Source organism: Nerophis ophidion, linkage group LG12 (assembly GCF_033978795.1).
Source record: "Nerophis ophidion isolate RoL-2023_Sa linkage group LG12, RoL_Noph_v1.0, whole genome shotgun sequence".
In the NCBI taxonomy this organism is placed as follows: domain Eukaryota; kingdom Metazoa; phylum Chordata; class Actinopteri; order Syngnathiformes; family Syngnathidae; genus Nerophis; species Nerophis ophidion.
The window spans coordinates 48,643,956-48,661,455 of record NC_084622.1 but is presented as its reverse complement, the minus strand read 5'-3'; the positions used below and the strand labels follow the sequence as shown (position 1 = coordinate 48,661,455).

Here is a 17,500-nt window from a genome sequence, read left to right as displayed (position 1 = left end):
CACGTGACAAGGGCGAAGTGGGGGCGGGTCTCGTGATTGAGCGCTCTGCGTGTCGCATGACAGGTGATTCAATCAAACCGACAGCATGGCAGAAAAAGTGGACGAGAAGATGACGGCGATCGCATTTCCGCAAAGAAGAATACATACAGGGGTACTTCAATCTATGGGCACATTGAGTTCCACGACCAAGTTTGTAACCCGGAATAATCGTATCTTAAAGCAACTAATGAAAATACATCCATTTAATCTGTGCTTGGCACTCCCAAAACACCACAATTTTAACAAGTGACATGCCTTTTAAAAATAAAAACATTGTGTGAAAGTGGTACTCCGGCTTCCTCCCACTTCCAAAGACATGCACCTGGGAATCGGTTGATTGGCAACACTAAATTGGCCCTAGTGTGTGAATGTGAGTGTTAATGTTGTCTGTCTATCTGTGTTGGCCCTGTGATGAGGTGGCGACTTGTCCAGGGTGTACCCCGCCTTCCGCCTGATTGTAGCTGAGATAGGCTCCAGCGCCCCCTGCAACCTTGAAAGGGATTAGCGGTAGAAAATGGATGGATGGATTGCCAACATGGTGGGGGCATACGATATGCATTATCTGCGATGATGCATATATTTTCTTTAAAAAGGCTATAAAAATTTTATACATACATAAAAAAAAATGTGTTAATAGTAATGATCATTAACATATTTTGGTAATATTGTTTTGCTCAAATTTTCAATTGTTGCTACTTACGTACTTTGTTTAGTGACTTTATATTTATTAAAAATGACTGTCAACAAAATCCAGCATCATCTTCTGGTGTTATTGGAGACTGTACTGGTGTTTAGAGACTCTTTACTTCTGTCGCTCGATGTCCACCACCAAGAGCGAGAGCTGCAATGAGCCTGACGTTAAAGACGCTGAGATCATCATCCATGCGTTTGTTACGTCTCGCCCCGACTACTGTAACGTATTATTTTCGGGTCTCCCCATGTCTAGCATTAAAAGATTACAGTTGGTACAAAATGCGGCTGCTAGACTTTTGACAAGAACAAGAAAGTTTGATCACATTACGCCTGTACTGGCTCACCTGCACTGGCTTCCTGTGCACTTAAGATGTGACTTTAAGGTTTTACTACTTACGTATAAAATACTACACGGTCTAGCTCCAGCCTATCTTGCCGATTGTATTGTACCATATGTCCCGGCAAGAAATCTGCGTTCAAAGGACTCTGGCTTATTAGTGATTCCCAAAGCCCAAAAAAAGTCTGCGGGCTGTAGAGCTTTTTCATTTCGGGCTCCAGTACTCTGGAATGCCCTCCCGGTAACAGTTCGAGATGCCACCTCAGTAGAAGCATTTAAGTCTCACCTTAAAACTCATTTGTATACTTTAGCCTTTAAATAGACTCCCTTTTTAGACCAGTTGATCTGCCGTTTCTTTTCTTTTTCTTCTATGTCACACTCTCCTTTGTGGAGGGAGTCCGGTCCGATCCGGTGGCCATGTACTGCTCGCCTGTGTATCGGCTGGGGACATCTCTGCGCTGCTGATCCGCCTCCGCTTGGGATGGTTTCCTGCTGGCTCCGCTGTGAACGGGACTCTCGCTGCTGTGTTGGATCCGCTTAGGACTGGACTCTCGCGACTGTGTTGGATCCATTATGGATTGAACTTTCACAGTATCATGTTAGACCCGCTCGACATCCATTGCTTTCCTCCTCTCCAAGGTTCTCATAGTCATCATTGTCACCGACGTCCCACTGGGTGTGAGTTTTCCTTGCCCTTATGTGGGCCTACCGAGGATGTCGTAGTTGTTTGTGCAGCCCTTTGAGACACTAGTGATTTAGGGCTATATAAGTAAACATTGATTGATTGATTGACTTGTTTTGCGGTGCTGCTCCAACTGCATTTTCTCTCCTTAAAAGCCATCACTACTCTGTTAATGTACATTGCTGTCTGCGGGTATATCTCAGCTATATTAAAATACACCCACATCGCGGACATTCTGCCTCTGCTCCACACAATTCGGTGCGTATTTCTCTTTTTTGGCGGCCAAATTTTCGGTGCACCACTAGTCACGAGTGCGCAAATAATAGGCTTTCAGCGTGTCAAATTTAAGACTTTAAAATACTTTTTTAAGACCATTTCAAATCCATACGGACAAAAAAATACAACAACAAAGTACAATCAGAGGTCCAGAATTAATTTTAAGTATAAGAATTCAATCACTGCTCTTTCACATTGGAAACTATATTAAAAAAATATAAGCTAACATCGTAAGAGCCAATTTTTTGATTTGCCATAGAAGTGTTTTCTTGCAAAAGGTGCAGTGTGCTTCATATCAGGTGTTTTCATGTAAAATCAACATCTCCAATGGTAGAGGAAAGCAAAACAATATATTGTCTGTGAAAGGGACAAAGCTAAATGGTTAACATTGGTAATGTTTTTTTCCGCTGTCAGAATGTAGCAAAGCGATAAAAACACCCACAGTATTACTTTATTTGCACAAAGTTGTAGAAAACAGTGTGCAGACAGAGCGATTATCTAAAAAGAAAGAAGGCGATTACGGCTTGCAAGCCTCAAACTGAATTCGAATGTGAATAATGTGGATAACATTCAAATGTGCTCAGCTCATTTTGTATCTGGTGTGCATGGATACATACATTTTTACCTGTTTTTTGCGAGTTTTAAATAAACATATTGCTAATACACAAGGATGACTTTTTACTCAGGCATGACGAGATGACATTGGCAAATCTCCATTTGCATTCCTCACCCCATAATGAACACTAAACAGGCAACCGCTTTTAATGTCGGTTCCTGTATAAACTTGGAGAAAAGATTAGGCATGAGAAAGTGACCTGAAATTATTGGAACAAATAACAGAAATAATATAAAAGAATTATGTTTTTTTTTTTATTATATAGTTTTACTGCTGAGTACACTACTACCACAGATAAATGAGCGTGTGCTGTATGTAATTGTATGATTTCACTACTTAACATTTCGTATTGCTCTCCTTCGGCAATTGGCGCCACTTAACCCACATAACACCCTTTGCGGGGGGTATTTTTATCTTTGTAAAGTTGTGCAAGTGTTTGTGGCGTTTCAGCATCTTTTAAAACGTGTATTTTTTCTAGCGTTTTTTACTTTTACATTATCATTCCATTCACTTTCATCGCCATGTGTACAAACGCTTCCCTCCTCAATGGCTGCACATCTGGGTACTAAACACTTTATACGTTTCCATCAACCGGCTTCAACCATGCATTAAATTGATCGTGCAGGAGACACAAATCGTTGAACCTTTACTTACCTATCTTATGCAAGTAATTTGGCTTTGCTGTGGGCTTTCATTAAGTTTTCTCCGCTGCTATGCTAACTAAGCTGTCAACACAGCAATAGCTGGTGGCGTTCGATAAAGTGAGTTAGTTCCGCTGTGTAGTTACGATATAGTGTCCTCAAAAATCGAAACATTTCAAAGGGAGACTGAAGTTAATGCATGTTTTGAATAAAAGTAACTTCAATAGATTTTTAAGCCCTTTCAAAATTATATTGAAGAACTTTTATGAGATTTTAGGAGAATTTTACACATTTTATGGCCTTAAATTCTAATTTTTAGACTTTTTTAAGACCCGCGGATACCCTGTAAGGCCTACAGCAGGGGTCACCAACCTTTTTGAAACGAAGAGCTACTTCTTGGGTACTGATTAATGCGAAGGGCTACCAGTTTGATACACACTTAAATAAATTGCCAGAAATAGCCAATTTGCTCAGTTTACCTTTAATAAATAAATCTACATATATAAAAAAAATGGGTATTTCTGTCTGTCATTCCGTCGTACATTTTTTTTCCTTTTACAGAAGGTTTTTTGTAGAGAATAAATGATGAAAAAAACACATGATTGAACGGTTTAAAAGAAGAGAAAAAGCGAAAAAAAATTCAAATTAAATTTTGAAACATAGTTTATCTTCAATTTTGACTCTCTAAAATTCAAAATTCAACCAAAAAAATGAAGAGAAAAACTAGCTAATTGAATCTTTTTGAAAAAATAAAAAAAAGAATGTATGGAACATCATTACAAATTTTTCCTGATAAAGATTAATTTTTAGAATTTTGATGACATGTTTTAAATAGGTTAAAATCCAAGCCGCACTTTGTTAGAATATATAACAAATTGGACCAAGCTATACTTCTAACAAAGACAAATCATTATTTCTTCTAAATTTTCCAGAACAATAATCTTAAAAGAAATCTAAAAGACTTTGAAATAGGATTTAAAATTGATTCTACAGATTTTCTAGATTTGCCAGGATATATTTTTTTATTTTAATCATAATAAGTTTGAAGAAATATTTCACAAATATTCTTCGTCAAATAAACAGAAGCTAAAATGAAGAATTAAACTAACATGTATCTATTATTCTTTACAATAATAATTAAAAAATTAATACTTGAACATTGATTTAAATTGTCAGGAAAGAAGAGGAAGGAATTTAAAAGGTAAAAAGGTATATGGTATATGTGTTTAAAAATCCTAAAATCATTTTTTCTTTAAAATTGTCTTTCTGAAAATTATAGGACTCAAAGTAAAAAAATAAATTTATTTAAACAAGTGAAGACCAAGTCTTTAAAATATTTTCTTGGAGTTTCAAATTCTATTTGAGTTTTGTCTCTCTTAGAATTAAAAATATCGAGCAAAGCGAGACCAGCTTGCTAGTAAATAAATACAATTTTAAAAATAGAGGCAGCTCACTGGTAAGTGCTGCTATTTGAGCTATTTTTAGAACAGGCCAGCGGGCGACTCATCTGGTCCATACGGGCTACCTGGTGCCCGCGGGCACCGTGTTGGTGACCCCTGAGTTACGTTATAGTGTCCTCAAAAATCGAAACATTTCAAAGTGAGACTGAAGTTTATGCATGTTTTAAATAAAAGTAACGTCAATAGATTTTTAAGCCCTTTCAAAATCGTATTTAAGACCTTTTATGAGATTTTAGGAGAATTTTACACATTTTATGGCCATAAATTCAAATTTTTAGACTTTTTAAGACCCCGCGGATACCCTGTGGGGCTTACAGATATATACAGCCTACAGTGTAGGCCAGTGGTCCCCAACTTTTTTACAGCTGCGGACCGGTCAACGCTTAAAAGATTTGTCCCACGGACCGGGGGGGTATGTTTTTTTGTTTGTTTTTCATAAAGAAATACAAACGGACTGTATCCATGCGGACTGTATTGATCTATCTTGATATATAACGTATATATTGTGTTTTTTATGTTGATTTAATAATTTTATTTATTTATTTTTTCTCGTGCGTACATCCATTCATACATCCATTTTCTACCGCTTATTCCCTTTTGGGGTTGCGGGGGGCGCTGGCGCCTATCTCAGCTACAATTGGGCGGAAGGCGGGGTACACCCTGGACAAGTCGCCACCTCATCGCAGGGCCAACACAGATCAATCAATCAATCAATGTTTACTTATATAGCCCTAAATCACTAGTGTCTCAAAGGGCTGCACAAACCACTACGACATCCTCGGTAGGCCCACATAAGGGCAAGGAAAACTCACACCCAGTGGGACATCGGTGACAATAATGACCCAGTGGGACGTCGGTGACAATGATGACTATGAGAACCTTGGAGAGGAGGAAAGCAATGGATGTCGAGCGGGTCTAACATGATACTGTGAAAGTTCAATCCACAATGGATCCAACACAGTCGCGAGAGTCCAGTCCAAAGCGGATCCAACACAGCAGCGAGAGTCCCGTTCACAGCGGAGCCATCAGGAAACCATCCCAAGCGGAGGCGGATCAGCAGCGCAGAGATGTCCCCAGCCGATACACAGGCGAGCAGTACATGGCCACCGGATCGGACCGGACCCCCTCCACAAGGGAGAGTGGGACATAGAAGAAAAAGAAAAGAAACGGCAGATCAACTGGTCTAAAAAGGGAGTCTATTTAAAGGCTAGAGTATACAAATGAGTTTTAAGGTGAGACTTAAATGCTTCTACTGAGGTGGCATCTCGAACTTTTACCGGGAGGGTATTCCAGAGTACTGGAATAGACAGACTACATTCACACACTAGGGCCAATTTAGTGTTGCCAATCAACCTATCCCCAGGTGCATGTCTTTGGAAGTGGGAGGAAGCCGGAGCACCCGGAGGGAACCCACGCATTCACGGGGAGAACATGCAAACTCCACACAGGAAGATCCCGAGGCTGGATTTGAACCCAGGACTGCAGGACCTTCGTATTGTGAGGCAGACGCACTAACCCCTCTTCCACCGTGAAGCCCCCATTCATACATATTACTTGAATTTGTTTCATGTAAAAAAAAACAAAAAATACATTTTTAAATATTTTGCCGTTACAGGCCACCATGATCAATTACATGAAGGGGAAACCCTGATACAACAATAATCCATCCATTTTTCTACCACTTGTCCCTCAACATCACAGGGCCAATACAGATAGACAACATCCATTCATCCATTTTCTACCGCTTGCCCCTTTTGGAGTCACAGGGGGTGCTGGAGCCTATCTCAGCTTCATTCGGGCGGAAGGCGTCGTACACCCTGGACAAGTCGCCACCTCATCACAGGGCGAACACAGATAGACAACATTAACGTACAAAATGTACGTATTCCAGCATACTGAATAAGGCTTCAAAATCATTTTTGGTCCTTTCTGATGGGCGACTTCCAGTGCCATTACATCCAACATGTACAATGTGCCAAGTCACCCAAGAGGGAAGGCTGGTCAATAAGTTGAGATAGCAGCGAGTACTGCGGTTAAAAAGTGGATATTTCTAGTGAAGCAATTTCCCACAATCAGATAAGAGAGCACGCTTTTCAGGTGATGTGCCGAGAATGTTGCCCAGAACAGCTTCAAACCTTAAACTGAGCTGTGGGAAGAGGGGCTGGCCTCAGAGGCAGGAGGATGTAGGCTGAAAAATGTGGAAGCTGGATCACTGGTAAAGGTTTGGTTTCCAATTGTTAGAAAACAAACTTATTTAAATCTGTAGTTATAAGCTAATGCCAGGAAGTAAGATCAGATGTTTGGGGACATACCTATAAAGGAAACAGCAATTATTTTGAAATTTGAAAAGCGATTGTGCTAATGAGAGTAATTATTTTAGAATATAATAGAAAGTACTTTATTAATCCCTGGGGGGAAATTCAGCACCACAGTTCTCTCACAATAGACAATAATAATAATAAATCATATTTAACATATATTATATACATATATAATATGATATATGAATAGTATAAATATATTCTACATATATTCTACATTTAAGTGCAGTCAAGGAACATATACATTATACAGTCTGATGGCTGTCGGTATGAAGGACCTCCTGTGTCGTTCCGTGTTGCATTTAGGGAGTCTGAGCCTTCCACTGAACGTGCTCATTCTCTCCGCAAGGTCCGAGTGTAGTGGGTGGGAGGTTTTTTGCCTCTAAAAAGCGCCATCAATACTCCATTTATATATTGTGACCTGATTATTAACCAAGTAAAAGCAAAATTGTTATTATAAGCATTTTATTTTTAGCCGCACTGTGATCCAAGAGCGCTAACTATTTTTTGCAGCTGCAGTGTTGACACACTAAGTTGCTGATCATGATCGCCTGTTAGCTAGTCAAAGGTATTCAACATCAGGCCTGGGGAATTATTTTTACAAGAGGGGCCACATTGAGAGAAAAAAAAACTTTGTCCGGGACATGCTGTGAATAATGTATAATGTATAATTATGTATTATTATGTATGTTTCCCTGCTCTTCAGGGGATCCTTGATCTAATGTATATTCCGCTCTAACCCGCTGGTATTGACCACTGTTTAACGGATAAACCAAGGAAACATTGACTATATATGTATATATATATATATATATATATATATATATATATATATATATATATATATATATATATATATATATATATATATATATCATCTCCTGATGATCAGGAGATGATTGAGGGAACCCCTCATGAAACAGTTCTGTAGAGATGAAGTAGTCTTGTGATTTTTCCCACACCGACATATATAAATAGGTATATATATATATATATACATATATAAAGGTGTATGTGTGTGTATATATATATATATATATATATATATATATATATATATACATATATATATAGGTGTATGTGTGTGTATATATATATATATATATATATATATATACAGTGTATATATATATATATATATACATATATACAGTATATATATACACGCACACACACACACACACATGAACTTTTACATTATGGGAAGCAGTGTCCGCTACAGTGGTATTTTTTATATCAGTCAGAAAAAAAAATTCTCAAAAAAGTAAACTAATAATATAACTTTTTTTAATGTAAGTACATCAAAAACTGATGTTTGGCTTTGCTGGCTTCAAACATATTTTCAGTGTGACGCTTTATGAGGAGGCGACTTGTCCACTGCCTTTCATTCGAACGGGAAGAATAGGCTCCAGCGCCCGTGGGACTTTGAGAGAGGTAAGGGGTAGGAAAAATTGATGGATGGATTGACTGATGTATCAAGTAGCTTTTTAGTTTGTCTGTCGCCTTGGAAACACTTGAAACGAAAGTGGCGCGCTTTGCGTGGCAGAACGCAGACTTTCTTACCTCCGCCAAAGAGGTTATGTTTTGGCCTGGGCTTGTTTGTCTGTTTTTTGGCAACATAACTCAAACAGTTATGGGCAGATTTAATGTCCAAAAAAAACTATTATTTTATCTTCGACAAGTATGCACATTCTTCACTTCCTGCTTACCACGTCCCCACTTTGCCGTTGCGGCGTTGTGCAGAGGATTCTGGCTAATGATAAAAGGCCAAAGAAACTACACTTGCCAAGTTTTAATTTGATACCGTCACACATCACCGTATTATTGGGCAGACTTTGAAACAGAAATACCGCTGTATTTATAATACTGTTTCATCCCTATTATACATTTATATACTTTTACTCACAATAATTTTTGATTGAATTCTAAAAATGTTACGACCACCTTAAAACACTGAATGGAATTTTACAGTTTTTTTACTGAATGAGACTTCAATCCCGGGCTCGGGATCTTTCTGTGTGGAGTTTGCATGTCCTCCCCGTGAATGCGTGGGTTCCCTCGTCCTGTCCCCTTAGCAGAAAAACAGCCCGAAAGCATCATGTTTCCACCCCCATGCTTCACAATAGGTATGGTGTTCTTGGGATGCAACTCAGTATTCTTCTTCCTCCAAACACAACGAGTTGAGTTTATAGCAAAATGGATACATGGATGATACAGCAGAGGATTGGGAGAATGTCATGTGGTCAGATGAAACCAAAATAGAACTTTTTGGTATAAACTCAACTCGTCGTGTTTGGAGGAAGAAAAATACTGAGTTGCATCCCAAGAACACCAAACCTACTGTGAAGCATGGGGGTGGAAAGATCATGCTTTCGGGCTGTTTTTCTGCTAAGGGGACAGGACGATTGATCCGTGTTAAGGAAAGAATGAACGGGGCCACGTATCGTGAGATTTTGAGCCAAAACCTCCTTCCATCAGTGAGAGCTTTGAATGGTTGACCAAATACTTATTTTCCACCATAATTTACCAATAAATTCTTTAAAATTCCTACAACGTGAATTCCTGGATTTTTTTTTTCACATTCTGTCTCTCGCAGATGAAGTGTACCTATGATGAAAATTACAGACATCTGTCATTATTTTAAGTGGGACAACTTGCACAATCGCTGGCTGACTAAATACTTTTTTGCCCCACTGTATGTGTGAATGTGGAAATATTGTCAAAGCGCTCTGAGTACCTTGAAGGTACCATTTACCATTAAACTATTAAGTCATTGAGCTTCAAAGTAAATATTTTAAATAAAAAAAAAACTTTTTTGGATTGGTTGTTTGAAGGAACCTTTATCCTAATAACTGCAAAGGCACCATGACAAACATCAAGAGAGGCATATTTATTTGTGTGGCCTGCAGCATGCCTCTCTTTAAAGGGCATGTTAGATTAAATGGTTATCTGTGTTTCTGTCCCTGAAGAACGTGTTTCTTGACAAGCGGATCGAAAACAGCATGTGGTGGTTTCTCAGCACTTGTCAGCTTGGTTTCCTGTCTTTTGCACATGAGTCACTCTTATATTGACAGCAGAGAGATGTCGCTGATGTATGATCGCACTAAAAAAGTATTGATTTTAAATATGTACGCGCGCACTTGTGGACAACTTTCTTGAGTCCTTTACCCCCCAACATGAGACCATACATTTTCAAGGTGTGTGTGTTTACTTACTATTTGTTTCTCCCCTGGGTTTCCCGAGCTGAAGGTAGAAGCAAGGGTGGAGGCGCATGGTTCACTGTACCACGGCACACTGCCGGACTGCGTCGTACTGCTGATGGACAGTGTGAAAATACTATTGGTGTAACCATCACAGTTGCAGTTGTCCTGCTCTCTGCCACCGTTTCCTGAGGCCCAGATGAAAATGGAGCCAAGTCCACTCCGTCCCTTAGGTAATTAAGAGAAACAAACATCATTGCAAATGACTGTACAACTGTAATTCGTAGGTAGACACACAGAGAGAAAACAGAGTTTATCCTCCCCCTAAAACGCTTTAGTTGTCTGCCGTCTTTAACAAACAGAATAGCTGTAAAAGGTTCCTTATTACCCCCTTGAATGTCAGGCAACATATTGCAACAGAGATAACAAAGAAATGTAATTACAAAATCTACCAAGGCGTGATATTTACAAGCCTGATAAATGACAACCTAATAGCTTCCAATAAGAATGTTTTGTTCCGTCTCCATCTCCGCAAAAAGGCTAACAGTATAACACCCGTTTAATCCCATTAAATATGCACTGCTACAAACAGGCTTACAATTGTAATGTGATTTATAGCTCGTGATTACACATTCACAAAATATATTTGTAATTTAAAAATCAATTTACATGTATAGTTATCGTACTATATTTCTTTTGTCATAGCTAAACATTTAGGAAAAAACAGCCCCGGTATACAAAACACAAAGGTCCATTATAGAGGATAACATAATCAAGATTAGTCAAATATATTGTAAATACACATATACTCACATACACACAGTTATTCATACATACATACATACAGTGGGGCAAAAAAGTATTTAGTCAGCCACCGATTGTGCAAGTTCTCCCACTTAAAATGATGACAGAGTTCTGTAATTTTCATCATAGGTACACTTCAACTGTGGCAGACAGAATGTGAAAAAAATCTAGGAATTCACATTGTAGATATTTTAAAGAATTTATTTGTAAACCATTCAAAGCTCTCACAGATGGAAGGAGGTTTTGGCTCAAAATCTCACGATACATGGCCCCATTCATTCTTTCCTTAACACGGATCAATCGTCCTGTCCCCTTAGCAGAAAAACAACCCCAAAGCATGATGTTTCCACCTCCATGCTTCACAATAGGTATGGTGTTCTTGGGATGCAACTCAGTATTCTTCTTCCTCCAAACACGACGAGTTGAGTTTATACCAGAAAGTTCTATTTTGGTTTCATCTGACCACATGACATTCTCCCAATCCTCTGCTGTATCATCCATGTATCCATTTTGGTATCAACTCAACTGGTGGTGTTTGGAGGAAGAAGAATACTGAGTTGCATCACAAGAACACCACACCTACTGTGAAGCATGGGGGTGGAAACATCATGCTTTGGCGCTGTTTTTCTGCTAAGGGGACAGGACGATTGATCCGTGTTAAGGAAAGAATGAATGGGGCCATGCATCGTGAGATTTTGAGCCAAAACCTCCTTCCATCAGTGAGAGCTTTAAATGGTTGACCAAATACTTATTTTCCACCATAATTTACAAATAAATTATTCAAAATTCCTACAATGTGAATTTGTGGATTTTTTTTTCACATTCTGTCTCTCACAGTTGAAGTGTACCTATGATGAAAATTACAGACCTCTGTCATCATTGGGAGTGTGAGAACTTGCACAATCGGTGGCTAACTAAATACTTTTTTGCCCCACTGTACATACATACATACGTATCTACGCTTCCACAAACATACACAAATACAGTACATACCTATATACTCAAAATTCTTACATACACTGCACAAACATACATATACACATACCTGTACATATACATTCACTGTACATACATATATATATACTGTACATATACAGTACATTCACTGTAGAAACATACATATACACATACTGTATATGTACATACACTGTACAAGCATACATATACACATACTGTATATATACATTCACTGCACAAACATACATATACAAATACCTGTACATATACATTCACTGTACATACATATATATATACTGTACATATACAGTACATTCACTGTAGAAACATACATATACACATACTGTACATATACATACATACACTCATGCACATAATCACATTTCATCAAACATAAATTAACTTTGTTACCGTAGGGTAAACTGGGTAACACATGGCACACTGACAAAGCTTAACCTATTGTTACTATAACAATTTACAAGGTTAATATAGCTGGCTTCTCTTTCTTCCCCTCCATTTTTCTGCTTTCTTTTGCGTCTTTAGTTATCATTACGTATACGTATTGTTGCATTTGAACAACTGTATAGATGATAATAGAGGTAAAGTATTGGTGTTGTTCATTATCTATAGAACTATTTATTTTGGTATTTGTATTGCTCCATTTGTATTGTAATAATGCTCATTGTCATTTCTGTATTATTATTTATTTCGCTAACTGCTTCTTTGCTATCACTTTTACCATCACATTTGTACATATTGTTTTTGCTGATGTTGCGCTGCTGTTTTTGTTGTTGCTGTTATTGTTGTGTTTGCTGTTGTTGTTTTTGTCTCTGTCTTATCCCTCACTTGTCCCCACAATTTTCCCCTCTGTCTTCTGTTTTCTCTTTCTATCCCCTCCTGCTCCAGCCCGGCGGCACTAAAAGATGATATAAATACATTTAATAAAGTCAAATACACATAAGGCAACAAGAGAAGTATCCCACACCTCTCTGAACAGCCAAGATGGGAAACTACATCAACTATATGATTTGCCTGAGAGGACAGGACAAAAAAAAATAATATATATATATATATATATATATATATATATATACAAAAAAAATCAAGATTAGTCATGGTTGTTACCTTAATTAACTTTACCTTAGGAATAGAATTTGGAAAGTGAATTTTGTTAAAGTGTAGTGCATTCTAGGCCTTTGCCTCCCAGACACAGATGACCTCCTTTCTTCTCCATTTGTGGCTCATACAACCGCAGTTCTGCAGATCAAGTATGTCCCTTTTGGCCACGATGGACTAAGAAAGAGTGCACAAGGCCATCTGCTGTCAGGACTGCACAGCTTGGATGTGGCGTCTTTGAAAAGAAAAGTCCCTGCTTCAAGCCGTTTTATCTACTCATCATATATATATATATATATATATATATATATATATATATATATATATATACACACACACCCATGTATAAGTACATATACATACATACAAATGTATGTATACATACATATATGTATACATATATGTATACATACATATATGTATACAATGCACTTAATTTCAATCTACCAGAAAATATTTATTTAGGTAGAAATATCACAGAATAACAGAATATCATGATCGTATTGTAAGATGATTTTTCATTGTTTTGTTTGTTAGACTGCATGTGAAGCGTAGCGCTCTTATCAGGAAGCCGCCAACCGGACAGATGTGATTGGTTTGAGAAAACACTTGACATGTTGTGACGAAAATCTCAGATAATTGCCTTTAGACTTCCACTCAGCCGTCTTTGTTTCTGCTGAGCTTGTATTCCATCTATGCAAACATATGTGCATATGTATATAACATTATGTGTATAAACATAAATAAATACATATTCATAAACAGTTGCAAGAACAAGTATGTGAACCATTTCGGATTACTTGGATTTCTGCATGAATTGGTCGTGAAATGTGTTTTGATCTTTATCGAAGCCAAACACAGTCTGCTTAAACTAATACCTAAATACTAAATACTAATATAACTAAATACTAATATTTATAAAAACATTTGATTTAAAACTACCAGATCTCATCCAACTCAAGACTGCCCAAATGATTTATAAAGCATGTAAAGATTTACTTCCAACAGGGTTACAGAGAAGATTTTTACAAAGAGAAGGGAATTATAATTTAAGAGGAGAACTACTTTTTAAGATCCAATATTGTAGAACAACGCAGAAACGAATGAGTATAACAATAGCAGGGGTTAAAATATGGAACTGTTTAAAGGATGAAATAAAACACAGCACCAACATAAACCAGTTTAAAAAGCTTTTTAAATCATGTATCATTAGTAAATATAAGAAAGAAGAGCAAACATTGTTTTAGAAAGACAATAATATATATGTATATAGATACAATTTATGATTTCATAATTATACATATAGGTTATATTAAAATGTATATATTACCACTTTATATGGAATTTAAATGGGTTGTGTATATATATGATATATATATATATATATATATCAATCAATCAATCAATGTTTATTTGTATAGCCCTAAATCACTAGTGTCTCAAAGGGCTGCACAAACCTCGGTAGGGCCCACATAAGGGCAAGGAAAAACTCACCCCAGCGGGACGTCGACCATGATGACTATGAGAAACCTTGGAGAGGACCGCAAGCAATGGATGTCGAGCGGATCTAACATGATACTGTGAAAGTCCAATCCATAGTGGATCTAACGGAACCCTGAGAATCAAGTCCAAAGTGTATCCAATATATATATATATATATATATATATATATATATATATATATATATATATATATATATATATATATATATATATATATATATATATATATATATATATATGTGTATATATATATATATATATATGTGTATATATGTATATATATATATATATGTATATATATATATATGTATATATATATATGTGTATATATATATATAAGTGTACAAATTTTAAACTGTGTATATGAGACGTGTGCTACATATATGTTGCTTATATATTGTTTTAAAAAAAAAGTAATATAAGTGAAGCATGTTTTAGATTTTATATATTTTGAACCTTGTTCTTGTTGTGATGGGGTAGGTTTATATAAGCGTTGCTTCAACCTACACCCTTTCGGCCTAATCATGGCTCAAATGAGTGTTTTTTTTGTTTTTGTTTTGTTTTTTTTGTTTTTTCTCTTTTCTTGTTGTTGTTCTTTGTTTTATGTGAAGATTGCCGAAAAAAAATAAATAAATAAATTTAAAAAAAATACCGCACTAAAAATGACAAGTTTTCATCTTTTTGTTGCACACAACATGTAAACATTCACAATGCAGGGTGTAAAAAGTATGGAACCCCTAGACTAATGGCTTCTCCATTACGCAGACAACATTGAGTCTAATCAATGTGACGAGATCATATGTGTTGGTTAATGCTACCGTGCCCTATAAAAAACACGCACCTGTGATAAGTGCGCTGTTCTCAAGAAGCATTGCCTGATGTGAACCATGCCTCGCACAAAAGAGCTCAAGAAGTGTTAACTTGCATAAAGCTGGAAAGGGTTACAAAAATATCTTAAAAAACCTTGATACACATGTGTCAACTTTAAGACAGACTGTCTCCAAATGGAGAAAGTTCAGCACTGTTGCGACTCTCCCTAGGCATGCTCGACCTGCAAAGATGACTGTGAGAGCACAGCTCAGTGAGGTGAAGAAGAATCTTAGAATGTCAGCTAATGACTTGCAGAAATCTGTGGCACATGCTGACATTATTATTGACGAATCTACAACACATAAAACATTGAACAAGAATGGAGTTCCTGGGAAGACACCGCAGAGGAAACCATTGAACAAGAATGGAGTTCATGGTAAAACACCGCAAAACAGCACCTGGATGTTCCACAGCACTACTTGCAAAATATTCTGTGGACAGATGAAGTGTGGTTTTCGTCCTGGTCGTGGAACTGTGGACCAGCTCTATACTCTCGGCAGGGTTTTTGAGGGTGCATGGGAGTTTGCCCAACCAGTCTACATGTGCTTTGTGGACTTGGAGAAGGCATTCGACCGTGTCCCTCGGGAAGTCCTGTGGGGAGTGCTCAGAGAGTATGGGGTACCGGACTGTCTTATTGTGGCAGTCCGCTCCCTGTATGGTCAGTGCCAGAGCTTGGTCCGCATTGCTGGCAGTAAGTCGGACACATTTCCAGTGAGGGTTTGACTCCGCCAAGGCTGTCCTTTGTCACCGATTCTGTTCATAACTTTTATGGACAGAATTTCTAGGCGCAGCCAAGGCGTTGAGGGGATCCGGTTTGGTGGCCACGGGATTAGGTCTCTGCTTTTTGCAGATGATGTAGTCCTGATGGCTTCATCTGACCGGGATCTTCAGCTCTCACTGGATCGGTTCGCAGCCGAGTGTGAAGCGACCGGAATGAGAATCAGCACCTCCAAGTCCGAGTCCATGGTTCTCGCCCGGAAAAGGGTGGAGTGCCATCTCCGGGTTGGGGAGGAGACCCTGCCCCAGGTGGAGGAGTTCAAGTACCTAGGAGTCTTGTTCACGAGTGGGGGAAGAGTGGATCGTGAGATCGACAGGCATCCGGGATCGGTGCGGCGTCTTCAGTAATGCGGACGTTGTACCGATCCGTTGTGGTGAAGAAGGAGCTGAGCCGGAAGGCAAAGCTCTCAATTTACCGGTCGATCTACGTTCCCATCCTCACCTATGGTCATGAGCTTTGGGTCATGACCGAAAGGATAAGATCACGGGTACAAGCGGTCGAAATGAGTTTCCTCCGCCGTGTGGCGGGGCTCTCCCTTAGAGATAGGGTGAGAAGCTCTGCCATCCGGGAGGAACTCAAAGTAAAGCCGCTGCTCCTCCACATTGAGAGGAGCCTGATGAGGTGGTTCGGGCATCTGGTCAGGATGCCACCCGAACGCCTCCCTAGGGATGTGTTTAGGGCACGTCCAGCTGGTAGGAGGCCACGGGGAAGACCCAGGACACGTTGGGAAGACTATGTCTCCCGGCTGGCCTGGGAACGCCTCGGGATCCCCCGGGAAGAGCTAGACGAAGTGGCTGGAGATAGGGAAGTCTGGGCTTCCCTGCTTAGGCTGCTGCCCCCGCGACCCGACCTCGGATAAGCGGAAGATGATGGATGGATGGCCAGATGAAGCCAAAATTGAGTTGTTTGGAAGGAACACACAATGCTATGTGTGAAAGAAAAAAGGCACAGTACACCAACATCAAAACCTCATCCCAACGGTGAAATATGGTAGAGGGGGGCATCATGGTTTGAGGCTGCTTTGTTGCCTCAGGGCCTGGATGCATTGCTTTCATCGATGGAAAAATGAATTCCCAGGTTTATCAATATATTTTGCATGAAAACTTAAGACCGTCTGTCCGCCAACTTAAAGGCCTACTGAAACCCACTACTTCTGACTACGCAGTCTGATAGTTTATACATCAATGATATAAACTTAAAGGCCTAC

At 38.6% G+C, this 17,500-nt stretch overlaps 1 protein-coding gene across 1 annotated transcript in view; it reads right to left on the bottom strand.

The window, feature by feature from the left end:
* LOC133563511 (furin-like) overlaps positions 1-17,500 on the bottom strand; it is a 268,307-nt gene that overhangs the window by 44,221 nt on the left and 206,586 nt on the right. The window contains exon 9 of the mRNA XM_061917673.1: positions 10,281-10,493. Within this exon, the coding sequence (XP_061773657.1) occupies positions 10,281-10,493 (213 nt within the window). The remainder of the gene's footprint in view (positions 1-10,280; positions 10,494-17,500) is intronic.